The sequence below is a fragment of the Cucurbita pepo genome, chromosome LG08 (assembly GCF_002806865.2).
Source record: "Cucurbita pepo subsp. pepo cultivar mu-cu-16 chromosome LG08, ASM280686v2, whole genome shotgun sequence".
Lineage (NCBI taxonomy): Eukaryota > Viridiplantae > Streptophyta > Magnoliopsida > Cucurbitales > Cucurbitaceae > Cucurbita > Cucurbita pepo.
In genome coordinates this window covers 4,120,448-4,145,397 of record NC_036645.1, presented here as the reverse complement: position 1 = coordinate 4,145,397, position 24,950 = coordinate 4,120,448, and the positions used below count along the sequence as shown (strand labels likewise).

General features: G+C 34.2%; 4 protein-coding genes across 7 annotated transcripts in view; 2 read left to right on the top strand and 2 right to left on the bottom strand.

Annotated features, from left to right (window-relative positions):
* LOC111800340 (NADPH-dependent pterin aldehyde reductase-like) overlaps positions 1-2,558 on the bottom strand; it is a 9,119-nt gene extending 6,561 nt beyond the window's left edge. Inside the window, exons 1-6 of one of the 2 annotated variants that reach the window (XM_023683986.1) lie at positions 2,544-2,558; positions 1,433-1,653; positions 1,279-1,348; positions 1,007-1,200; positions 212-384; positions 51-124 (exon numbers count right to left, since the gene is read on the bottom strand). In XM_023683986.1, coding sequence (XP_023539754.1) covers positions 52-124; positions 212-384; positions 1,007-1,200; positions 1,279-1,348; positions 1,433-1,645 — 723 coding nt within the window. In that variant the 5' untranslated portion in view covers positions 1,646-1,653; positions 2,544-2,558 and the 3' untranslated portion in view covers position 51. Of the gene's footprint in view, positions 1-50; positions 125-211; positions 385-1,006; positions 1,201-1,278; positions 1,349-1,432; positions 1,692-2,543 lie in introns of those variants that run through there. The other variant, XM_023683987.1, reaches the window with a different exon arrangement.
* Positions 2,559-4,976: 2,418 nt separating this feature from the next.
* Positions 4,977-9,375, top strand: LOC111801128 (putative uncharacterized protein DDB_G0270496). The gene is made up of 13 exons (XM_023685113.1): positions 4,977-5,066; positions 5,145-5,377; positions 5,823-5,895; positions 6,044-6,118; positions 6,202-6,312; positions 6,403-6,445; positions 6,905-7,007; positions 8,169-8,271; positions 8,356-8,451; positions 8,551-8,580; positions 8,669-8,771; positions 8,892-8,976; positions 9,060-9,375. Exons 1-13 carry the CDS (start codon positions 4,977-4,979, stop codon positions 9,190-9,192), a joined length of 1,278 nt encoding a protein of 425 aa, XP_023540881.1. The 3' UTR covers positions 9,193-9,375.
* Positions 9,376-10,302: 927 nt separating this feature from the next.
* On the bottom strand, positions 10,303-11,740 carry LOC111800524. 3 transcript variants are annotated; one of them, XM_023684257.1, is made up of 3 exons: positions 11,479-11,740; positions 10,733-10,833; positions 10,303-10,639 (listed from the first exon to the last, which is right to left on the bottom strand). In XM_023684257.1, the coding sequence occupies exons 1-3, from the start codon at positions 11,710-11,712 to the stop codon at positions 10,627-10,629; spliced, it is 348 nt and encodes a 115-aa protein (XP_023540025.1). In that variant the 5' UTR covers positions 11,713-11,740; the 3' UTR covers positions 10,303-10,626. The 3 variants fall into 3 exon arrangements, with proteins under 3 accessions (XP_023540025.1, XP_023540027.1, XP_023540026.1); XM_023684259.1 differs by having other exon boundaries at positions 10,733-10,791; positions 11,479-11,739; XM_023684258.1 differs by lacking the exon at positions 10,733-10,833 and having other exon boundaries at positions 11,479-11,729.
* Positions 11,741-16,483: 4,743 nt separating this feature from the next.
* LOC111799634 (homeobox-leucine zipper protein HAT3-like) lies at positions 16,484-18,522 on the top strand. Its single transcript, XM_023683055.1, has 4 exons — positions 16,484-16,842; positions 17,013-17,323; positions 17,527-17,606; positions 17,940-18,522. Exons 1-4 carry the CDS (start codon positions 16,698-16,700, stop codon positions 18,244-18,246), a joined length of 843 nt encoding a protein of 280 aa, XP_023538823.1. The 5' UTR covers positions 16,484-16,697; the 3' UTR covers positions 18,247-18,522.
* Positions 18,523-24,950: the final 6,428 nt, after the last annotated feature.

The window sequence follows — 24,950 nt, the reverse complement described above, 5'->3', positions numbered from 1 at the left end:
ACCTTAAATTAAGTAAAAAAAATTAGGTCGTTAAACATGTTATAATTTACCTCATTCAACAGTAAGAGACGCTCCATTATCTTCCGATGTAAAACTAAGGATCATTGTGCTCGCCTTTACTACCCTGATACATTCATCAACATCTATGCACTTAGACATCGAACACAATAATTTTTCAAGAACAAGAAGTAGTGAAGAACTGATATGTTACCATTCTTCAGGATTTTGGTAGTCAGGTGCTGAATCGCCAAAGCTAATAGCAAGCATGTCTGTGTTCACAATACCAGGATCAAGTGCTATAATAGCCATTCCTTTAGGCAGCTCCAAAGCTATGGATTTGGTCAAGCCCTCAATTGCCCATTTAGAGGCACAATACGGAGAAAACTGTTGAATATGGCTCACGATCAAAATATGTCAAAGCAAATAAAAGAAGCACGAAGAACAACTTAAGAGGAGTGAGCTTTTAAAACAAAGAAACCTTAATTACTTAACTTTTTAGTTCTCTTGTGATAAAAAGAGCATACACCTCATTACAGCCGTGAAGGCAATAACTAGTTTCCCAAACTTTCTCCTGAAGTTAAGAACCAGTAACGATCTTCCTAATTGAAGCACAAAACTTGTCCACAAACATTCAACTACTACCAATTCTCCTATAGTTGCTCCTTAAGTTAATAACTTATTGTACTAAATCTATTGACAATTCTTTTAAAGTTCTCCATAAGTTAGTAACTTGTTCTACTAAGTCTACTAACAATTCTCTTAAATGTTACTATATAAATTAGTAACTTGTTCTTAATAATTCTCCGTTATAACTTATTTTACTAAGTATACTAATAATTCTCCTAAAGTTACTTTATAAGTTAGTAACTTTAAGTCTACTAATAATTCTTAGTAACCATTCTCCTAAAGTTATGGTATGAGTTAATTACGTGTTCTACTAGCTCAAATTTATTAGCTTCAAACCCATTTTATACTTCTCAAAAAGCTACAAATTTTGGGTACCTACCATGGGAGCACCATTTCTTCCCCACATGGAAGAGAAGTTAACAATAATTCCTTTTCCTCCTTGGATCATGAGAGGAATGAAATGCCGAAGAACATTGGCTGTCCCTTTTACATTCGTATCAATCACACAATCAAACACATGTTGAGGAATCTCCCAAAACTTGGAGTTTTCATTAATCACAGCGGCGTTGTTTACTGAAACAAGAATAGATTTGTACTTAAATATGGGAATGAAGTATCAAAGTCCCTTTGAAAAAGAAGAACATGGAATACCAAGGATATCAGGAACAAGATCTCTCTCCAAGACAGCCTTAAATAGCTCCTCAACGCTACCATTTGAGGCCTACAAAAAGAGTCCAATTTTGAAGGTGAAATAAAACGTGGGTTTATGGAAACAAATGAAAAGGAAAAGGAAAAGGAAACCAACCACGTCGGTGATTTGGAGTAAGTGGGTGTGAGAAGAGGAAGGGGAGAGTGCGGCGAGTTCCTTTTGAAGAGAGTGAAGGGCGTTGGGAGTACGAGCGCAGCCAATGATAGTGTGGCCGCGCTTTGCCAATGATAGCGCTAAGGCTCGCCCTAACCCTCTGCTCACCCCTGTGATCAGAACTGTGAGGGGTTTAAATTTGTCGCCTTTGTCCATATTTGTTCCTCCGAAATGGTGAATCGATCCGATTTTTTTGATCCGAAAAGATGAGATTNCGAAAAGGAAACCAACCACGTCGGTGATTTGGAGTAAGTGGGTGTGAGAGGAGGAAGGGGAGATGGCGGCGAGTTCCTTTTGAAGAGAGTGGAGGGCGTTGGGAGTACGAGCGCAGCCAATGATAGTGTGGCCGCGCTTTGCAAATGATAGCGCTAAGGCTCGCCCTAACCCTCTGCTCACCCCTGTGATCAGAACTGTGAGGGGTTTAAATTTGTCGCCTTTGTCCATATTTGTTCCTCCGAAATGGTGAATCGATCCGATTTTTTTGATCCGAAAAGATGAGATTTGGAAGTGTTTTGTTGTTTATGTTGATAAGGTTGTGAGCAGTTGGGCTAAGAGGCTGTGTTATGACCACGTAGACAGACACTGTCCAAGTCCAAGTCCAACCGAAGTATCCTGACTAGGATTACGACGGTTACCTGAATTTCATATGAACTCACTACGAGGGTTTATTAATGTACCTCTAAGTCTGATTATAAGTTAGCATAAGCTCACACGACCAAAAATAAAAAATAAAAAATGAATGAAAATAATGTTGTGGTATATGCATTCATACACAACGTGCTATAGAGTAATATGTGATATGTGATCATACCATGTACAACATCTAACAACCCATTTTTCATAATTTAACATTGGTTGATGCCTAAAATGTGACCTTCAAATTCAGCCTGTATCATTATTCCATGATATTAGGTCATTTTTAAAATTTCATGTATAGCAGATGTCATCTGAACCGGCTGTGACCTAGCTTTGGTTCCTCATCNTAACCCTCTGCTCACCCCTGTGATCAGAACTGTGCGGGGTTTAAATTTGTCGCCTTTGTCCATATTTGTTCCTCCGAGATGGTGAATCGATCCGATTTTTTTGATCTGAAAAGATGAGATTTGGAAGTGTTTTGTTGTTTATGTTGATAAGGTTGTGAGCACTTGGGCTAAGAGGCTGTGTTATGACCACGTAGACAGACACTGTCCAAGTCCAACCGAAGTATATCCTGACTAGGACCTAGTTTTTACGACGGTTACATTAACTTTTCTTTTTTTCTTTTTTTCTTTTTTTTTTAATGTTTCTTTACTCTCGCGTGCATATGAACTCACTAGGTTGGTTTATTAATGTACCTCTAAGTCTGATTATGAGCTACCATAAGCTCACACGACCAAAAATAAAAATAAAAATGAATGAAAATAATGTTGTGGTGTATGCATTCGTACACAACGTGCTATAGAGTAATCTGTGATCATACCATGTACAACATCTAACAACCCATCAGCAAGTATCATTATTCCATGATATTAGGTCCTTTTTAAAATTTCATGTATTGCGGATGTCATCTGAACCGGCTGTGACCTAGCTTTGGTTCCTCATCAAATTCATACCCTTAATTACCGATTGTTTCAACGGTTATCAACAACTAATTGGGACCTATCCATTTTTTTTTTCCAGAGAATTTTGAGCTGGTAAAGGACATGAATCGTGCCCCAAATGCAAACAAGAAAGTAAATAGGTATTCGTGTCGTTTTTAAGATTAGAAATAGCTTGTAAATGCCCGGTTTATTAAGTGAATTTTAAAAGATTAGACTATAAACACATCTTAAGGACATAGGTATTTTAGGTGGAAATTACATAATAGCCTAAACTAAGTAATTAAAAAATGAGGTCATATCATCCATGCATGTTATATTAATTACCAAAATTTTNAGGGACCTATCCATTTTTTTTTTAAGAGAATTTTGAGTTTGTAAAGGACATGAATCGTGCCCCAAATGCAAACAAGAAAGTAAATAGGTATTCGTGTCGTTTTTAAGATTAGAAATAGCTTGTAAATGCCCGGTTTATTAAGTGAATTTTAAAAGATTAGACTATAAACACATCTTAAGGACATAGGTATTTTAGGTGGAAATTACATAATAGCCTAAACTAAGTAATTAAAAAATGAGGTCATATCATCCATGCATGTTATATTAATTACCAAAATTTTATAAAGTATAAAATTAAATATTTACGGTCACAACTCATCTTCTACAAATATTTTTAATCTTTAAAATAATTAAAAGGAGGGAGAGAAGTAAGGAATGGGTCAGATTGTAACCTTATTTTCGAGTTGGTCAGCCAAATTAAAAAATGTCAACCGTCACTTGAATTTTTTGATTTTTTTTTTATTTTTAAAAAATTCAACTCCGTCCAAAGGAAAACTAAAATTTAATTTTTGAAATAATAATAATAATTTATGTAAAATGATTTAATTGGTCCGATTTTTTTTCTTTTTTTTTTATTTTTTTTTATTTTAACTTTAATCTTAATTTANAAAATAGCTTGTAAATGCCCGGGTTTATTAAGTGAATTTTAAAAGATTAGACTATAACCACATCTTAAGGACCCAGGTATTTTAGGTGGAAATTACCTAATAGCCTAAACTAAGTAATTTAAAAATTAGGTCATATCATCCATGCATGTTATATTAATTACCAAAATTTTATAAAGTATAAAATTAAATATTTACGGTCACAACTCATCTTCTACAAATATTTTAATCTTTAAAATAATTAAAATGAGGGAGAGAAGTAAGGAATGGGTCGGGTTGTAACCTTATTTTCGAGTTAGTCAGCCAAACTAAAAAATGTAAACCGTCACTTGAATTTTTTTTTTTTTAAAAAAAATTCAAGTCCGTCCAAAGGAAAACTAAAATTTAATTTTTGAAACAATAATAATAATTTATGTAAAATGATAGGGAAGTGTTTAAATTTATAAATTGGAACAATAACAAAATTTATGTAAATGATTTGATTACTTTTAAATTAAATTATAGAAAAATTTGATGTTTATTGTTATTATTATTATTTATTTTATTTTATTTTATTTTATTTTGGGAGAAAGTTACAGATTAATAATTAAAATNGTTTTAAATTAAATTATAGAAAATTTGGATGTTTATTGTTATAATTATTATTTATTTTATTTTATTTTATTTTATTTTATTTTGGGAGAAAGTTACAGTTTAATAATTAAAATTTATATTTAAAATGGTCGGATAAAAAGCTTGACTGCTATCAATAAACCCTTCTTCCAATTGGTTTCCGTCTGCTTTCCCTTAAACCCCAATCCTCTGGTTTTTCCCTTTTTGTTTGGAACCTTTGCTGCCCGCTATCTCTTTCTTGATCCTGCGATTCTTCTTCTCTTTCTTTCAGCTGCCCATTGATGCGCTTTGTTGTCTAGGGTTAACGATTTCATAAATTGGACGGCAATTTACGACCTCTGTACTTCATAGCAGAAGATGGGGTCTGCATCAAAGAGGTCGAAAAAATCACAAGAAACTGAGAGTGAGTCTGAAGATTTTGAAGACATGCACGATTTGGAAGTTTCGGTAAGTCGGTATGGTTTTGGTAAGAGGAATTTGTTTTCTTTGAATTTATAGCTTGTTTAATTGAGATTTTGTGACTAGACTGAGGAAGAGGAATACTTCAGCGTCGAAGATGGCAATTCAGGAGATGATGAAGAAGTAGAGGAGGATGAGGAGGATGAGGAGGAGGATGAAGTAGACGAGGAAGATGGAGAGGAGGAGGACGGAGATTGGAGTGACGAAGAAGAAGCAGGTGGTGTGCAAAATGATGACCAAAAAGATGCAGAGATGGAGGAACTTGAGAAAGAATATATGCATCTTCGTCACCAGGAGCAGTAAGAAATTGTTAAACTCTTCTCATTGATTCCTTTTACACTTCATAAATCACTGCATGTTAGAGAAAATTATGAACGAATGCGTAAATTGTTGCCCTTCTAATTTCTCTTTCAGACTTCAAAATTGCATAGATATTGATTTTTTAAAGCCCACACTTCAAGTTTCTTGTGTAGATCATCTTTTTCATCAAAATTAATTATAGCAGAAACTATTGGTTAAATATTTTCATGTGTTCATTGTAAAGTTCTTGAGAGTGGTTTTGGAATGACCAAAATTACTTTTGTCGTACTTTTTTGTTGGTTATTTTGAGCATGACCAAAATATGCCATGTAATAACTTCAAGTAGTGTTTGTTTTTTTTGCATTCTCAACTTTTGATGTGGGGTTCTATTGAATTTTATCATCGTTTTCAATTTTGGTGCACTCCAATTATTGTTTGAATCAGAGACATTTTGAAGAATTTGAAGCAACATAAGGATGAAGATCTTCTTAAAGGCCAAGCAGTGAAGAATCAAAGGGTATATCACTTTTTCTATGCATCGATTTCATGTTTTACTTAATAGGTTTGATTTTATGTGCAACGGAATAGAATTGGCGAAGTTCTATTGTATTTTACAGTTTGGTAGACTATCTAATGTTCTCACAATATTTCCTTTCTGGTTTTAGGCTTTATGGGACAAAAGTCTTGAGCTTAGATTTTTGCTTCAAAAGGCATTCTCCAACTCAAATAGATTGCCAAAGGTAGCTAACTATCATTCTTGACATCTAGTTTCTGTTATATTTTCAAATGAAAGTTTTGTTCAAAATAGTTTATGATTGTGCAGGAGCCAGTTAAGTCTTCATTCTGTAAATTAGATAAGGATGTTGAGGTGGCATATTCAGATTTGATCACATCGTCAAAGAATACTTTAAATTCTTTATTGGAACTACAAGAGGTATAATTTTTCATATAACATTGTACCTTCTATCTATGATGCTCATGGCCGGTATCTCTTATTTAACCCTGTGGTTCTCTTTTACGACAGGCTTTACTTGAAAATAATAAGCATATCGTCCAAGCTACCGATGGTATGGAAACTTTCATCTCTTTATCTTGTATACTACATAAATTTTATCATGCATAGCCTGCTGAGATGAAGAAGTGGGCATTAACTTTGATGGGATTGTTGAGTTCACTTACTGTGTATCCTTTCATAAATAGGAGCTCAGATTATAATTATGGCAGTGGCTTGTTAGGTCAATTATACACAGTTAATCTATTCTTGGAAGTTATGCTGGGCATATTATTATACTTTTATGGTTTGTTACTGCTAGTGCCACCATTTGTTTCCAGAAATATTTACATCTTGAAATTATTTAAGACAACCGTGTTTCTTATGGACCTGTGAGATACCTCCAGAGCTTTTTCTTTTTGTACTCGTGATAAAAAAAGCGTTTGTTGCATGCGTGAACTATTAATAGTGGCGCATGAGTTAACATTGACTGAGCTTTTCTTTGTTTTTTCTGGCCACTTCAATCCTCCTATAGGCCATCCTGGAGTATTGGCTAATCGTTTGGAGTCTTCCAAAACCGTAGATGCTCAAAATGATAATGATGAAGATTGGTCCCAAGTTGCTCAGATGCATCAAAGGTGCTCCTCTTTCTCTGAACAAAGCACCATTATGCTCGACTTATATTCACCTTTTCTGAAAATTAGTATAGTTACATATTTTTTTAGCCAGTATAGATTAGCCAAACAATTTCGCTGAAGGATTAGGATGTGCGGTGGTCAAAGGCAAGTGTGCACAAATAGGGCATTATATGTTTATATATGCTTTTATATGGCAGCGAAGCAACCTCTGTATTTTTTGTCTTCGCTGTTGCAGACTTGATGTTATATTTGACGACTTGAGCAAAAAGCTTTTGGTCTTCTTTGTTCAATTTCCTCACTGAAGCATGCCGTCTCTCTCCCCAACAATTGTAGAGGAACATTGAAATAAGACTGAAGTAAAGATGAAAATATGAATAGTTAGACTTCCAAAGATGGGAGTAAGGGAGACGGGAATGTATTTAGTGATGAATGATTTAATTTATCAGGTCTTTGCTATTTGATTTTGTAGTTCATCTTTTAAACCAGAATATTAAATGAAAACAAACTGCTTTCGAATGGGCTCTTCATCATGAGCCATTTGTTTTATTCTTTCGTTCTTATGTGTCTGTGTCAATGTGAGATCCCCACATCGGTTGGAGAGGGGAACCAACATTCCTTATATGGGTGGAGGAAACCTCTCCCTAGTAGACGCATTTTAAAACCGTGAGGCCGACGGTGATACGTAATGGGCCAAAGTGGACAAAGCCAAACACCGAGCGATGTGCGAGCGAGAATGTTGGCCCCGAAGGGGGGTGGTACAAATAGTATCAAAGCCAGACACCGAGCGGTGTGCCAGCGAGGATGCTAGGCCCCCAAGGGGATGGATTGTGAGATCCCACATCGGTTGGAGAAGGGAACAAGCATTCCTTATATGGGTGTGGAAACATCTTCCTAGTATACACTTTTTAAAACCGTAAGACTGATGGCGATTCATAGTGGGCCAAAGCGGACAATAACTACTCGCGTTGGGCAACCCACTAAAGTAGCTTCACGTTTTCAAATGTTTCTATCTCTGAAATTATTTAACTGATTGCCTTCAACTCTCTTTATGACTGTGTATGAAGATTTTAAATGATGGTTATAAATGAATATTACCGGAGGATTTATGTAGCTTCTAAGGAATGGATGTTGAGAAAGACATACACGTTGGTAATATTGCAGGATAGGAGCTTTCAGAGACAAGTCAATTGACAAATGGCATAGGAAAACACAAGTTACAACAGGTGCTGCAGCTATTAAAGGAAAATTGCAGGCCTTTAATCAGGTCAGGTCCTGCATGCTACGTATCCTTGCTTGCTTGCTTTGTGTGAGAAATTGCAATACTAAATTATTATGTTGATGGTAACAGAATATTAGTGAACAAGTAGCTTCATATATGAGAGATCCAAGTAGGATGCTTAATCAGATGCAGCTAAGGAGATCAACTGTGCATGTATTTGGGACGGTAACAACAAGCAACTCGTTATTCTACAGTATTTGGTGCCCTTTCTCCTAATGCTGCCAATGCTAATGCTTTTATTGCTATTTTGCATGGTGATGACAGGTTCTTACCGAAGCCGAGAGCAAGGAGCAGGTAATACAGTCTGTTTATGTTTCTTTCTTTCGATATGCCTCGGAAATATTAATGTTATCTTTATTCTTAACAACTTCAATGTGGTTAGGAAGCACAAGCTGAAGGAGGAGATCCTGAACTTCTGGAGGACTCTGAATTCTATCAGCAATTATTGAAGGAATTCTTTGAGACGATTGATCCAAATTCATCTGGTACGGATTCTCTCATGTCACACACTCTTTGAGCTTAATTTTAAAATAAAATTGAATTACCATGAAAAAGAACTATATAAGAGGTGTGGATGTTGATAGTTGGGGTGAATGTGTGAACAGAGACGGCGTTTTATGCATTGAAAAAGATGCAAACGAAGAAGAGAAAGATAGTCGATCGGCGAGCCTCGAAGAGTCGTAAGATAAGGTGGGAGTTTGATCATTTTGGGTTGGCATTTTGATTGTTGGTATGATAATATTGATTCGATTCGATTTGAATACTTGTTGTAGATACAATATCCACGAAAAGATAGTGAACTTCATGGCTCCTATGCCTGTGGATCTTCACCAAGCCACTCCCAAACTAGTCAACAACATTTTTGGTTTGAAACAACACAAGTCGGCTACTACCACTGCTGTTTAGCGCATCTGTTCCGCCCTACATTTTTGTACTTTTTTCATTTTACTTTTTTATTCAGCTCCTTAGTTCTTTACACTACAATTACGAAGTTCATGAGTATGTTATAAACGTTTTCGTTCGAGTTAGAAAGTTTTGTTCACCTCTAATCTAATGCGTGGAAATAACAATATTATACATCTTTGTCTATTCCTTTATTTTCTCTGAGAACTTCGACATTTTATAAATATTTTTATTGACGTTAATGTACCCTACAAATTGAAATATTTGAGTACAATATCGACATTCTTTAGTCTAGGTTTGACTAGGACATCAGCCAAGCCTTTGATACCATAAAAAAAAACACATAATTCAAATAATATGTTTTTATAATGATATTTAAATACAATTTTGAATTGCATCTTGTAAGAATTTTTTGTTTGTAATTATATTTTATCAATGATGGGTTAGAGTTCGTAGCATTTGTGTTAAAAAAAAATTATTAGACATTAGGTAGATTTTTGGTATTATTGAGATATTTATTATAAAAAATCTATTCCACCGTCAATTATACTATTTGAATAGTCTAAAATTATCGTAGCTTCTCCACCTATTTCGAAGACTACTTCGATATCAATGTGCTCTAATGAAAAAGATCAAACCTTTTCCTAAACTAGAACGAGGAAAAAAATCGAAAGCGAGCTCTTGGGGTCATTCCATCAAATATTTGAAAAGGTCGTAATTAATGGTCAGCGAGGCGATAGATTTCACTTCTACAATTGCCTCTCCAGCCGTTGCAAACACTGAGCGAGAGAAGTAAGAAACGCCCAAACAATATCATTACACGAGGATGCAATTCGTCAACCTAGGAAGACAAAATCATCTAGCCCCCACTAGATTAGGAATGCGAAGGCCTTTCTCCTTCGAAAGGAGACATTTTTCAAATCATATCGTACTCTTTGAATATATCCAACTATAAATTAAAACATACCGAGTGAAAATGTAACAAAACATATAGTGAAAATGAAACTAAATATATAAATAATGAAGCAACCCATTCAAATCTTTCATGAATGACAAGAAATTTAACGTGCACGACCAGGAAAAGAAAGAGAAATAAAAAGTGGAAAAACAAGATTGACAAATCAGCACCAGGAAGGATGGAAGTTTCCTAAATGAAGAAGAAATTATTATTCAAGGAAGGTTATGAACATACACAAGTACTCAGTACACTCAAACAAGTACCCAATTATAGTGATGATACAGAAAGTAATCAGCCTCTTCTTGAATCTTTAACCATCCAAAGTGCAGTCTGAGTCGAAGACTCGACTAAACTCGACTCGTGATCAAGACTTCAAAGCACAAAATCCAAGATTTCACGAACAGTATAAACAAAAACTCATTCATCTCGTGTTCTTGGACGAACCCCCAAACCAGTTCTGATATTAGCTCCTACTTCCATCACGTCTTCAACCTGATACAACACAACACACCAAACCCACAAATTTGTATTCAAACACTTTACTTCAGCAAGAATTTCTACACCACATTTCTTTTCCAAACATACTTTTTCTTACACAAATCAAGATCAAGCCCCTGAGTTTGTGTGAGGAATGACAATAATGGCTTCATTTGGTTCATCCATAAGAGCAACAAGAAATCAGAACACTGCTTAAACACATTTTGATAGTGATTTACAAACGCAGTAAGAAAATTTCTACAAAGGCAATGAACTGAGACTGATCTGAAAATAATTTCCCTTCCACTACCCAATAACAGCAACCATTATTAGATTGGATGAAAACAATGCTCGTTACTAAAGTTCTTTTATAAGTTCAGTCTATCATGGCATCAATGCTCAAATCATGTAAAAAAATGTCTAAATTCAATCAAGAACATACCTGAATTTCACAGCAACATCAAGCCAAGTGAGAAAATGATCGAAATTAACAGCAAGATTATTAATATCAGCTGCAAAGAATCCAACACAACCTAAAAATCTAAAACCTACAAAAATATTTTTCTTCTTAATCAATGGACGCCAATTTTGATTCGATCAATTGTTTCCAGTTTCAGTGTTTCGATCAAATTGAAAGTTAAAAACTAAACAAAATGTCCTTCTAGACATTAACCAAATCACCACATGCGACGAATAAAATTTGGTTTGAGAGTTAATTCTTCAGAAGACGACACAAGTTCAAAGCCAACTTAATCAGAGTTGCGCAATTAACCTATAACGCAATCCAAATCGGGGGGGGGAGGGAGAAGAAATGCAAGTACTAGATGCAGAATAGGAAAGAAGGTGAAGTAAACCTTGTGGATGCCGGCGGCCTTTAAGGAAGCGATGGCGGACGAGGCGGCAGCGCCGACGAAAAGCGAAGCAACGGCGAAGGCCTTAAAGGGCATGAGGCTAGAATCGCCAATAACTCCTCGCCGGAAAGAGGCGATACCCCAGCCAAACTGCGTTGCGCCGGCCAAGGCCCACCACCAATGGGCGTTGCTACCACCGTCGCTCCCTCCGTTCTCCACCATGTCTCTTTTCCCCATTCTGTCGCCGTCGCCGTCAACGATTTAGAACCCGTGTGGACCATTGTAAATGGGCCTATTACTGGGCCTAAACTTTCTGATTGAGCCGAAATTCTTCTGATATGGCCCAAATTCTCGCTACTATTTTCTGGTATCATTTAAATATAAGTTTAATCCCCCTCCTAAACTTTAAATATTTCTTCAAATTTTTTATTTTTCATTTAATAGAACCTTGAATTTTAAAAATACTACATATTTAATGGTTTTAAAAATACTACTATTCATTTAACATATTATAAAAATAATAATAATAATAATTAAAATTTCATATTAAATATTTTTTAAAATTCATAAATTAAATGGACATAAAAATTAAAATATAAACTTGTAATTTACTATTTTTATTAGTTTTCATTTCATTTTGTCTTCGTTTGGACAATTTTGGTATATTTTCTTTTTTCGTTTCTTTTCTTTTCTTTTTATTTATTTATTTATTTTTTATTAAAGCTTTAGAATCTCATGCTACCAAAAAAAGTCTCGACTTTAAATTTTATAATAATTTTTTTCTTCAAAAGAAAAAAAAAAGCCATTAATACTTTAAAATTATATATTTTCGCCTTTTTCTTTTCTCTTTTTTTCTTGGGTCAATTTTTTAAAATATGTAATAATTCCATAATTATTTGGGGAAAAAAAAGAAATTTTAATAATTTTTTTCGCGTATATTCTATGAAAAATAATTTATTAAAAAGAAATGAGATTTTTTTTTATATTAAATAAATAATAATGTAAAGATGATTTGGAGAGGGGGGAAGGCGCGTGGGGAAAGAGTATCCAATGATTGTTGACTGTCTGGAGAAGGAGAGACAAGTCAACACACACGTGTGCAATGATGGGACCATGTGTTGTCCCCTCCTGCACGTGACCCCCACTCCTCCTTCCCCACCTTCTCTCTCTCTCCTCTCCCCCACCGGACTTTCAACTTTCCCCCCACGCGCCGCCCACTTTAATCTTCTCTTTCCAACGTGGTAAAAGTCAATTTTTTACCTTTCAAAATTTTAAATCTATTTAAATTCTAAAATTTATAGAAAACTTATTTATTTAAATTTTAAATTTAAATAAATCATTTTTTCTTTTTGTATCTTAAAATGTTAAATAGTCAATTTTTTTAAAAAAATTAAAAATGGTTGATTGATTTTTTTTTTTAATATCTTTATTGATGAAATATTGAAGATATTATTGAATATCTGACTTCTAAGTTAAGATATGTGTCTATTTGATAGGTTAATATTGACTTTTTGAGTCATAGATTACAGAAGTGTACTAATTGGGTTAAAAAAAACCTTTTAAACCAACCATAATTTTCGGGTTGGTTAGGTTGGTGACTTGAGCCATTTAAATAGAGTTCACAACTTAACTCAACCTAACCCTTGAGTTATTCGATTGTTTACCTACCTATCAACAATACATATTACAGGTCACAATGCATCATTAACACTAGTACAAACGTTAAACGTTCGTAACATTGTAAAAATTAAGGTAGGGTTGGATTATAGTCCTATATTTTAGGTGTTCAGTTGATTCGATGAGAAAAAAATATCAACCAGCAAACTAAATTGAATTTTCGATTTTTCAAAATTCAATCCAACCCGATCTTTATAGTTTAGGTTGAATAATTTGAATTAATTAGGTCATCAAATCATATAAACATCCCTACCCCTAAACCGTTAATCACTCTATCTCGTATTCATGAGTTGATAACGTTTGAATTGGAAACGTGGACCAATTGAAAGCAAGAAAGTAGGTCAAATTGTATGGTTTTTAATTTGTGATTGAAAAATTAAAAATAATTTTTTTTTTTTTTAAAAAAAAGGGATGGAAATAACAGTACAAGTTGCCATGAATTAAATTTGTAATTCCTGACCACGACAATGACATATGCTTAGGGCTATAATTATTTGAAAAGGACAATTTCTGATACAAATTTTAAATTTTTTAAAATTTTAAAATTGTTATAAGCTTTAATTGGAGACTATCTATAGACCAAACAATAACTTAAATTTATATCCCTTTCAAAAAAAATTTAAAAAAATACAAATAAATTTATATCTATAATTAAAAATTAAAATCACAAATATTGAGAGTGTCGATCTAACTCCATAACTTGACTAACCTAAACTATTAAATTAAGTTACATATTTTTTCAGTTTGGGCTGAGTTGAGTTTTTTTTTTAATAGAAAATTTGAAATGATTGGTAGGTTGACATTGTTTTCTTTGTGTCAACCCAACCAACTGAAAATAAGGTTATAACCTAATCCAACCCTATTTCTAAGATTATTATGAAAATCAAGAACAATATTAATGATGCATTGTGACTTATAAATATTCGATATTTTAGGTTTATAAGATATTAATTATTAATGTAGAATTTAAATAAAAAAAAATCTCCTTATATAAATTTTAGAATAAAATAAAAGAAATTAATTTATAGTTCTAGATGGCGACGTTTTTATTTATTTATATTTTAAAGAAGGTTTTCAAATTTTGGGAAAAAGAAAAAGGAAAAAAGAATAATAATAATAAAGGTGGGCCCAGGGGAATCGGTTTCCCAAGCGTTTGATTGATGGGAAAGAGTAGCCTTCCATCGTAATCTAGATTCTAGAAGCTTTTCTTCAAATTGGTCCACACATTCTAGATAATAGGCTTGTGAAATAACCCTTATTTATTTATTTATTTATTTATTTACTTAATTCCAGTATTTTAAGAAATACTCCGTAAGTCTGAAGTCTGACGTTGTAGTTGAAAATGCATATACAAACAATCATGGTGAGATCTATCATTTAAAAACATTTCATGGTTTTCAACTTTACTTTTTAGTCGGGACAAAAAATAAATGTGTAATATTTCTCTACGCACGACCCACATAGGTACACATGGACCCACCAGCGCAGTCGTATACGTAACCTTGAATCTACCTTCAGTTAGTGCACACAAACATTATCATAGTCATAGAGGGAAAGAAGGCAGCATAATATCATAATGTACGCAGTCATCATAGCAGGAAAATATCCCGATGCACATGCCACGTGATGTTAAAAACTGCATGAGATCTTTATAGCTTTAAATCATTATATAAGCTTATGATGCATGTCGTACATTCGTTTTTTCATAAACGTAACTTTCGTAAATGCATACGTGGTGTAAAATATTTCATAATCCTGAATTAATCTTGCTAACATAGTGTGCATGACATAACATATAGAGGTATTATGCATCATAGACATGGAAGTCACAACAAGATACATAATTTAACGTCAATATCTCATAGCCTAACTTATAATACAACATAATGTGACATAAGTCATAGTATTATATAACATAATACATGTCATACATTCATAAAATACGACACATGAAAGTCACAGAGTCCGTACTCTTCATACTTCATTCAATTCACCCAACAAAGTCAATAATACGATCACTAAATTGAGTAGCTTAAGAAAGAGACACTAATTTATCACTGGAGCAAGTACGAATCTGTGTCTTAAAATCCAAGTTACTCTATGTGAGTCCACGACACCATGTTAGAATATGTTGAGCATTTCAATCCATCTAATAATGAAACCTCTAATTTAACTTAAAATATTTTAAATTGACTAAACAGCAGTCGTAGCACATCAAGTGACTTTGGAAAGGTCAACGTGGCGCAATTATTTCGTGCGTAAACTCATAGACATTAATTAAATGAGAGATGTAACATGTGTAAAGTCATAAACATTTATGAATATATTAATCTTTGCTGAATTTATTCCTTAAAAAATGCATTAATTATGGGATATAAAAAAAATAAAAAGAATTTGTGGGGTATTATTTAATTTGAATGATGAGTCACACCAATCCTTCATACTTTTTTTCATGACAATTACTGCCACAATCAATTTTCCCTCATATTTATTAATTTTTAATTTTTTTAAAAAATACTTTGTTTACTTTTTTAATAAATAAAATAAAGTGTTCATAAGTCGTTGACTTTTTAAAGCATCTCTACCACAGTCCAATCTAACTCACCCAATCTGAAAATAAAGGGTTATATTGAGTTTTGTTGGGTTGTTCTTTATAATTTAAATTAGATAGGTCAGATTCGGGGGGACGATCAGTATTTTTTGACCATAAATATATACGCCAATTAAAATTAAAAGAATATCAATTAATTAAAAAGTTAATTCAAAATATTATATTCATTAATTTAATGATTATATTTATTAGACAGAATGAAATTGGAGTCCAGAAGACAAATGTTGTGATTAAATATATATATATTTTATTAGAAGCAATCCTGTTTTTACAAACTCCACACGTGCTACCCACGTCACGCGCGTGAGGTCCATCACGTGGGCCCTCCGTCATCTGAAAATCCTCTGGATATAACCAATTTGCCTCAATGCCTGTGGGCCCCATCTCCACGTGATTTTGAGTAGCACAATCATGAACTGATAATTCATTTGCGCGTGTTAATTACTCGAAGCGCGTGGCAAGTACTCGGTCAACGAGCGGGAAAGCCGCTTTTTCACCTTTTGTTTAAAACACAGTTAACCACGGTAAAACTTTTGTTTTGACTTAACCATGGTTAAAAGTAAAAACCCTAAGGAGAGCGATAAAAAAAAAAAAGGAGAAAAAAAAAAGCCATTTTATCATGATTGAGCCAATAGGGTGTGTGTGTCATAAGTGATGATTAAATCTACACCCCTCGTGTCTCTCTCCCTCCCTCTACCTGTATATATAGTCCCATCCGCGCTGCAAACTAGCAGCAAAAGCTATGACATCTCTCTGCCGCACCGCCTGCTCATTTTCCCACCCATTTTCTTTTCTTTTCTCTCTGCTTTCCCGGAATCCAAACACTAATTAATTACTACTACCACTACTCCTCCTCCACTTCTCTCTCCTATATATTTTTCATCATTGCGTTTCCTTCTTTGTAGTGTGTTTTTGATTCTCTGTTCGTTCCAAAATGGGCGGGAGCGACGACGAGTTATGTCTCAGTTTGAGTTTAGGGTTTGGAGTTACGACTCAGCCGAGTTTCATCCACAGGCCTTCCAACTCCATGATTAATCACCTCCGTAGGAGCTCTTGGAAAGATGCGTTTCAAGTTTCTGGTAATTTCTTGATTTTGTGTTCTTCTCGTTTCATTGCGGTTTACTCTGTTTTTTTTTTTTTTTNGAAGCAGTATCGTTGTTTCCGAAGCGGATTTTGTTTATTTACGGTGTTCGTTTTTCGATTAAGTATCTGAATCGTTGTGTACTGTGTTATCATTTTGTTTGTTCAGATCGAAACGTCGATTCGAGGTCGTTTCTTAGGGGAATCGATGTGAATAGGCTGAGGACGGCGGTGGATGGAGAGGAAGAGAACGGCGTTTCATCTCCGAACAGTACGGTTTCTAGTATCAGTGGAAAGAGGAGCGAGAGAGAAGCCGTTGGAGATGAGGCGGAGGCCGAGAGAACCTCGTGCTCGCGAGGGAGCGACGATGAAGACGGCGGCGATGGTGACGGCGACGCCTCGAGAAAGAAGCTCAGGTTATCGAAGGAACAGTCGTTGGTTCTTGAGGAGACGTTCAAAGAGCACAACACGCTCAATCCAGTAAGTGGCAATCCGGTCATTTCATACGATTCTTCTCTTCACGTAGCGTTGATGATTAGTGGCAATTCGGTAATTATTTGGGTTTAAGAAGGGCATTTTAGTCAATATTTGGTTAAAGACCTAACCTCCAGTTTAACGAAAGCGTTATTAAGTTAGTCAATATTTAATTAATTAATTAATTATTTATTTATTTTAAACGTCAGAAGCAAAAGCTGGCTCTTGCAAAACGGCTGAATCTGAGACCAAGACAAGTGGAGGTGTGGTTTCAAAACAGAAGGGCAAGGTGAGTAAATTAATTCCGTATCCAGGGGTAGAATCGTAATATCAGAAGGAGTTGTTGCTTTCATAATTAATAAATGCTCTGTCACTGCATTTAAGTGTGAAGGTCAAAACTGTCATAGGAAGATTGTTGCATCCATCATCAATGATATTCTTTTTCTTCATTACAGATATGAGAATATCCCAAAAACTGCTATTGCCATTTGTTCAAGTGCTCCACGTGATCATTCTTTAATTTAAAAATTGTATAATATTTCATCATCCATTTTTGTCTGTTTTCTTTACCAAGCAAGGATTTGAATTTTTGATGGCGTTACGGGTAATGGTTAATGTGCAGGACCAAGTTGAAGCAAACAGAAGTGGATTGCGAGTACTTGAGGAGGTGCTGTGAGAATCTAACAGAGGAAAACAGAAGGCTACAGAAGGAGGTGCAAGAGTTGAGGTCCCTCAAGCTTTCTCCGCAGCTCTATATGCACATGAACCCTCCTACCACTCTCACTATGTGCCCGCAGTGTGAGCGTGTGGCGGTTTCCTCGTTCTCGTCGACATCAGCTGCTTCGACTCGCCATCCAGTAGCAGCTGGTATGCAGCAGCGACCCTCGATGCCCATTGCCCCGCAGGCGGTGTTGCCGATCCAACGTTGATGGTTTCTTGTGGGGGGTTTGGAGATATGGGGTAGTTCTGTGCTTAACAAAACGTAGTTAGATTATGCAGAGTGGGGGAGAGGAATGGACAATGAAATGATATATTTGGATGGTCAATTGAAAGATGAATGGAGAACCTTTTCTTCTTCTTCACAAAACAATACAAATTTTTAAAACAATGAGCAGTCAAACGAGATGGTTAGAGATATAATTTATAATTTTTCATGTAACTCAGTTAATAAGAAGATACTGTGAAACAAGAGGGATTATGAACACCAACCACTTAGCTGTGTTCTTGGTCCGTTGCTCCCTTACACTATGAGACTGATTATGACATTTATGGTTGCCATGACATTTATGTTTGCCATGATGATACGACGGCCACTATTCTTTTTGGATGTCCAACAACACCTCATCAGCAATTGCTAGCCCAACCGGCAAGCCTAAGAGGTGTGTGAGCCTACCTGGTGGGTCCATGTTTGCACGTGTGGGTCGTGTGTAGATAAGTACTATACATCCAACTTAGCCTACACTAGAAAGCGGCCTAAAGGAATGGAAAGATGTTTTAAATGATAAATCTCACCATATTTATGTGTTTGCATTTCACAGACTCTAATAGTTTGGTCACTTACTCAGTATTTTTAAAAATACTAAAACCATATATTAGTCTTACGTTTCAGGTAAAGACAAGACACCATTGTACGAATGACAGAGGCGATAGCATGAAAACCATAGAACCGATGTTAAGATAGTTGTATTTCATCTTATTATATACTCTTAGATTAGATTAGGGGTGATGTTTTATTTTTAAGGTGCAAGTTCACGACATCTTTTATGAACTATTTAAAATGAATGTTTTCCGCATGAACAAGTCACGCTATGCATATGGTAGCCGCTCTATTTCAATAGGAAAATAAGATCGTTACAATAATATACATGTCCATATAAATAATAATGTTTATAAACAATATACTATAGGGTAAATATTTATATTATATAGTTTAACACATGCACCATATACGTTTTACATAGTTTACCTTCCATATTTATATCAAATTATATATAATATAAACTATCAATTTGAACCAAAAAAATAAAAATAAAAAAAATACAAAATACAAAATACAAAATGCCTGTGTAAAACGACAAACTGTTTAGGGTTTTATATGGTCTGAGTTGGATTGGGTTGACGAATTTGTTTGACCCAACCAAAAGTTTGGGTTGGTTGGATTAACTCTCAATCCAACCCAATTTTTTTACAATCCAACCCAACACTTTATTTTCACGTTGGATTGTTGAGTAGTTAACTTTTTAAAATTTTTTTAAAAAATTTTATTTATCCACCGAAAAGAAATTAAAATTCACAAACAAACACAAACCAATCGTAAAATTATTACCTTCTAACATAGTTCAATATTATCATAGAATTAAAGACGACTAAATACCAGCAGAGAATCAGTTAGAAAATATAAGAATAAATTATGAAATTTAAAAACAATAAAAATGATTAATCTAAAAAAAATATACCTAATAAAAATAAAAAATTACGGTAGAATTTTACTTATATTAAAATAAATTTACTTATATGGGAGGGCTCCTAATTATCAGAAAATTAAAAAAAAAATGTAAATGATGATATAATAATATTGCAACTGACAGTAATAAATACATTGAATTTTAGAATTATTTAGTCTTAGTTTTAACACAATTTCAAATCTATTAACACAAATTTTTTATTTACCGTTATTTTTTAATTTATTAATAAGAGTGTATTTTAAAAGAATATAAAATGTATAAATAATTATTTTTTAATTTATTAAATAATCTGTTAAAAAATAGTATGAAAGATTGAGGTGGAGAAATATAAAATATATATATAAAAAACTAAATAAACTAATATAAAATAAATTAAAAATAATAAAGTAATAAAAAAATAAACAAAATAATAAAGAGAAGAGCCTAAACAAAATAATAATGTATGAAATATTGAGGTGGACAAATATAAAATATATAAAATAAACTAAATAAAATAATATAAAATAAATTAAAAATAATAATAAAATAATAAAATAATAAAAAATAACCAAAATAATAAAAAAAAAACCTAAACAAAATAATAATGGTCAGTTGTAGTAAGCCAACATTACCGCTCTAACACACTTATGAATACGCTCAATTTCTCAATGTATTTTATAACGTTTTTTCGGTTCAAGTCAATCTGAGGTTTTTGTCCTATAATCTCGAAACTGAATCGAGCCAATTCAGATTCAAGAAAATAATTCAACCCAACTCGAAATACTAGTCCAACCAAACCCAACCCTTGTAATTCGGGTTGGGTTGGTCTGAATTATCGGATTAGTGCTCGAGAATGATATAGACATTTGAAAATCGGCAAAAACTCAAGTAAAGAAAATAGAGAATTTAAAATATAATCGATAGAATTTTTTTTTATAATATTTAAAAACCTGAGACTTCATTTAATCATTAGTTTTTTTATAATATTTAAAAACCGGCAGAAACTCAAGTAATGATATTGTTGGCTGTCTTTTATTGCACCAAGAAATTATTCTCGAACCAAACTTGAACATATACTTTGTGGTTGATCTTCGGGTATCCTGGTCAGTATCCAACTAGATTGCTGTTTTCACTTCTTTTGTACAAAAGATCATAGTCGATTGTACCTTTGACATATATTAGGATTCATTGAACCACATCTAAATAAGGCTTCTTTGAATTTTAGATGTACCAATTCATGGCTTCAACTGCATTCTAAAATCTCTTTGCTTGGTTCATGTAGATCTCCCGATCCAACTCTTCGCGTAAGAAACCATTCTTCACATCTATCTGCCATAATTTTCTTTTTTTACTTACCACGAGTGCTAGTAGGAACTGTGTGGTGATCTTTGTCACTGGACTAAATGTTTCATCATAGTCTAGTTCATATCCTTGAGATAACTCTCGAACTATAATCGAGCCTTGTATCTCCCGATTGATCCATCTAGGAGAAAAAACTATCCGGCAACCTGCTTATTGAGTATATTTTATATATTCAACCCTGGTAGCTTATTCTTCTTTTCAAGTGAACCTTGATGTAGCGGTCGAGCTGCGCATGTGGGCTGTTCACTATAGGGAGTACCGTCACATTTAAGTCTACAATTTCTTTCGTACTTGTCCTTTAAACCGTACAATTACGTATTTTAAATAGTTTGAACTTGTAATATTGTATTTGGGTGGTCTATGTTTATCTTTTGTAAAACTGACATTTTATTACTATTTTAATTAAGCTTTAGATGTGCAAGCGTTTAAATATTTTTAATTTTACGCATTTTACTAATGTCTACGTTAGTGAGTAACGATCCGTGGCTCGAATCCCTCGAATAGCGAGTCGTTACAATATACTATAGACCCTATAGGTTATATGTGTGGTGTTAATATAACACATGCGGAAGCAATTTAGATTATAGACACTTTTAGAACATCAATTATAGTAAATAACTAGCATGTTCATAAGTATTAAAACTTAATGAGTTTGAATACTAACCTTTTGTAGTTCAAACTTCTTTTTCCTCACGAACCGGTTTCGAACCACCACTGGTGTCTTCTCCACTATCCTCCGGCCTTAGAACGAGATTGTGGAATCCGGTGAGTGACTAAACTTGGGAGGGATTTATATATATGAGGAGAGTGTTTGTGAGAGATTTTTCTGAAAGTTTTTTACCAAGAAGAAGACCTTTCATGTACCATGATCACTCTATTCAAAGAGTCATGTTTGTATGTTCATGCAAATTTGAGATCACCAAATTTTGACACTCAAAATTTCACTCAAATGTTTGGGATTATGTGGCAAGCATGCATGTTTGAGTTAACCAAATTTTGACACTCAAAATTTCAGTCAAATTTGTGGGGTTTATTTGGCAAATATGCAAGTTTGGTTAAACCTATTAATTTGAATAATTAATTTCAAATTAGAGTGATTAATTAAACTATTTAATATTAATTCAAATGTCAATCCAAATCAATTCCAACACATAATTGATTAAGATATTTAAATCTTATTTAAATATCTCAGATTTTCTCTTTTTGTTTAATTTGTAAATAAAACAAAAAATGCGGTTAAATATATCGCATATATGTAGCGCATATTCCCTAATTTGAATTCGAACACTTCGAACTCACTCGTCACACTGTTCTATGGTTTAGTCCGATATGAGCTAGCAGAGGGACCTAATGGACCTATAGATCATGGGCTCCAACGATTCAAGATTAACCGATTAAACTCATTAACCTGGTTAACCAACATTCGTTAACTACTAGGACACTCCACTATAGCCTAGTAGTTGCACTCCCCTCACTATAGATATATTTCTGTCCATCTGATATAACCATGATTAGTAAGTCGATCCTTCACAGGTTGTTCGTAACTAGAGCTGGGTCAATTTACCGTTTTACCCCTGAAGTTACTTCTTGTTCCTTATGTCTCACTGATCCTCTAATAAACAATTGGTTTGTGGTCCAACCAGTAAACCGAATCCCTCTCAGGCCAATGAGAGGGTGGGGCCCCTTGTTCAAGACCTGGAGTCAGTGCTTAAGGGAACTACCTTTCTTCTATCCCTAAAAGTGGGTAGGAGTGAATTCCGTCTTGCACCCCACGTCCCCAGCCATTCACCCAGTCTTACCCCTGAAATGGGAGGCCTGTTGAGTCGGCGAACTAGAGCCACTCTCACCCATGCAAATCTAAGGATAATTCCGAATAAACAGGAGTTCATGGTTAGCTCAGGATTAAAACCGAGTTACCTAGGTTATCGAATGAAAAGAAAATCAGTCTCAACAGTAAACGACTTTATAAAGTGAGAGTGGTTTTCTTCATGGTCCGATCTTATGCAATACTCATTGCATAGGACGCCCCCACTCACATGTCTCCACATGCACAATTTAGTGATCGCATTGTTTATATCATATACAAAAGTGGGCCGCATCCGATAGTGTCCCAGAATAAGGTACTCAGCCTTATCCTTATACTATAGATCATTTTGACTATATACTTGAACTTGATCCACTCTTATGTCTCTACATATAGTTCAAGTAATCATACTATAGCCAGAGTGTTCTTAGTTTATTGGATTTAGATTAATGCTCATAAAGTTCACTTTATTTAATAACAATCTTTACTGAATAAACAACAATAATAACTTTATTGAAAATCGAATATGTTTTTGTTTACAAACTATGAGTTTTAGGATATAAAACCCAACAATATGAACATGATCCTTCGATATGTTAACCATATATTGTCCAACATTACACTAATAACCATCGATTAAAATCATTATTTAAAAAAAAAAATTAATTACAAGACTTTTTAGTATAAATCCCAACAAGCCCATTAGGTAAGCACGAAGGAGGTCATGACCCTCAATCTAGCCAACACTTGTCTATCTATGTAGTCCCTTGCTATCATCTGAACAAGCTCACGATTAGGAAGTAGTTGGAAACTCCCTAACTGCATCCACACGACACTCATAAAGTTTTCATTGAGTTCATGCTTTTCCAAGGATCAATCCTAGTTATATCAACTCATAAAAGTACTACAGCAACCCCACCGAACCGCAACTTCACTGAAAGGGAATTAACTGGAAAAACCCTAATAGTTCCCACAAAGTATACATAAAATATAGTCAATTCTAAAATGTCATTCGAACTCTTGACGATCGAGCTGAGTTCATGCTTAGAGATTAGTTGGCGAACCCCTAATCGTCCTTGTATTACAGTACTAAACATCTCGTGCATGGACATTTCATCTTAAGGAATATGGTATATTGATCTAAACATGGACATCTAGTCATGTTTTCAGTTTTGTTCATTTTGGAGTTCATTTTGTTGCGTAAAAATTGAGCATCCTAACAGTTCATTATGTTTATATTGTTAAAATCAGCTCAGTTTGGTCCTAAACTTTAATAACACTTAAATCGAAGTCCTAATGTACTACTTACTTAGTGTGTTCGATACTTTTTATGTTCCTTAAAAACATCAAATTTTCCTAGGTTGACTTTTGATTTATTCTGCAAATCTTTAGTACCTTAAGACGAGTCTATTGGGACAAGAATCATGGTTTTTTTTATTTATTTATTAAGAATCCAGGAAGATATCTAAGGCTAAAGCTTCTATAAAACATATTCCCAAACCTTTAAATTTCAAACTCGGTTCCTCTCATGCATGTTTGTTGGCTCTCGATCCCTTGACAAAGTGGGTAAAGCTCGAACATATAAGGATGGGCATTGGGGAGGGATAGAAGCAATGGATCGAGTGTATGGATTCGATTTCTTCTCGTCCTAGGAATCCTTCTACTGCAACCTGAATTTGATTCCGACGACCGACATAAATCTCATGAGACCCGCCCACTATTACGATGAAAAAAGCCTTGCCCTTTGTCTTCACTATTAAAAGAGTACGCTACTTTTATTAACGCCAGACTGAAACCAAAGATATTAGCTAAGAAAGCTAAGCATGCAAGTATATGAGGGACAAAATGTATATACAAATTGATTGACATGATCCCTCTCCCTCTCTCTTTGGCTAGTTGGTTAGTTGCGCGATAGAAGAAATGGAGGCTCTAAAGAAGAACGACACTTGGAAACGAAGTCGGGAGACAGAGAAAAGAGTAGAGTCGATCATGCTCGACGATCGAGAAAAGCAAAACGAAATTA

Excerpts from the sequence above, each read along its gene's own strand:
- LOC111801128 (XM_023685113.1), top strand. The coding sequence starts at position 4,977 with ATGGGGTCTGCATCAAAGAGGTCGAAAAAATCACAAGAAACTGAGAGT. Across the intron at positions 6,313-6,402 it reads CTTTATTGGAACTACAAGAG|GCTTTACTTGAAAATAATAA; the intron begins GTATAATTTTTC and ends CTTTTACGACAG. Across the intron at positions 8,452-8,550 it reads CTGTGCATGTATTTGGGACG|GTTCTTACCGAAGCCGAGAG; the intron begins GTAACAACAAGC and ends TGGTGATGACAG.
- LOC111800524 (XM_023684257.1), bottom strand. The coding sequence starts at position 11,712 with ATGGGGAAAAGAGACATGGTGGAGAACGGAGGGAGCGACGGTGGTAGC. Across the intron at positions 10,834-11,478 it reads AGGCCGCCGGCATCCACAAG|TGTTCTGATTTCTTGTTGCT; the intron begins GTTTACTTCACC and ends GTGTTTAAGCAG.
- LOC111799634 (XM_023683055.1), top strand. The coding sequence starts at position 16,698 with ATGGGCGGGAGCGACGACGAGTTATGTCTCAGTTTGAGTTTAGGGTTT. Across the intron at positions 17,324-17,526 it reads AGCACAACACGCTCAATCCA|AAGCAAAAGCTGGCTCTTGC; the intron begins GTAAGTGGCAAT and ends TTTAAACGTCAG. Across the intron at positions 17,607-17,939 it reads TTTCAAAACAGAAGGGCAAG|GACCAAGTTGAAGCAAACAG; the intron begins GTGAGTAAATTA and ends GTTAATGTGCAG.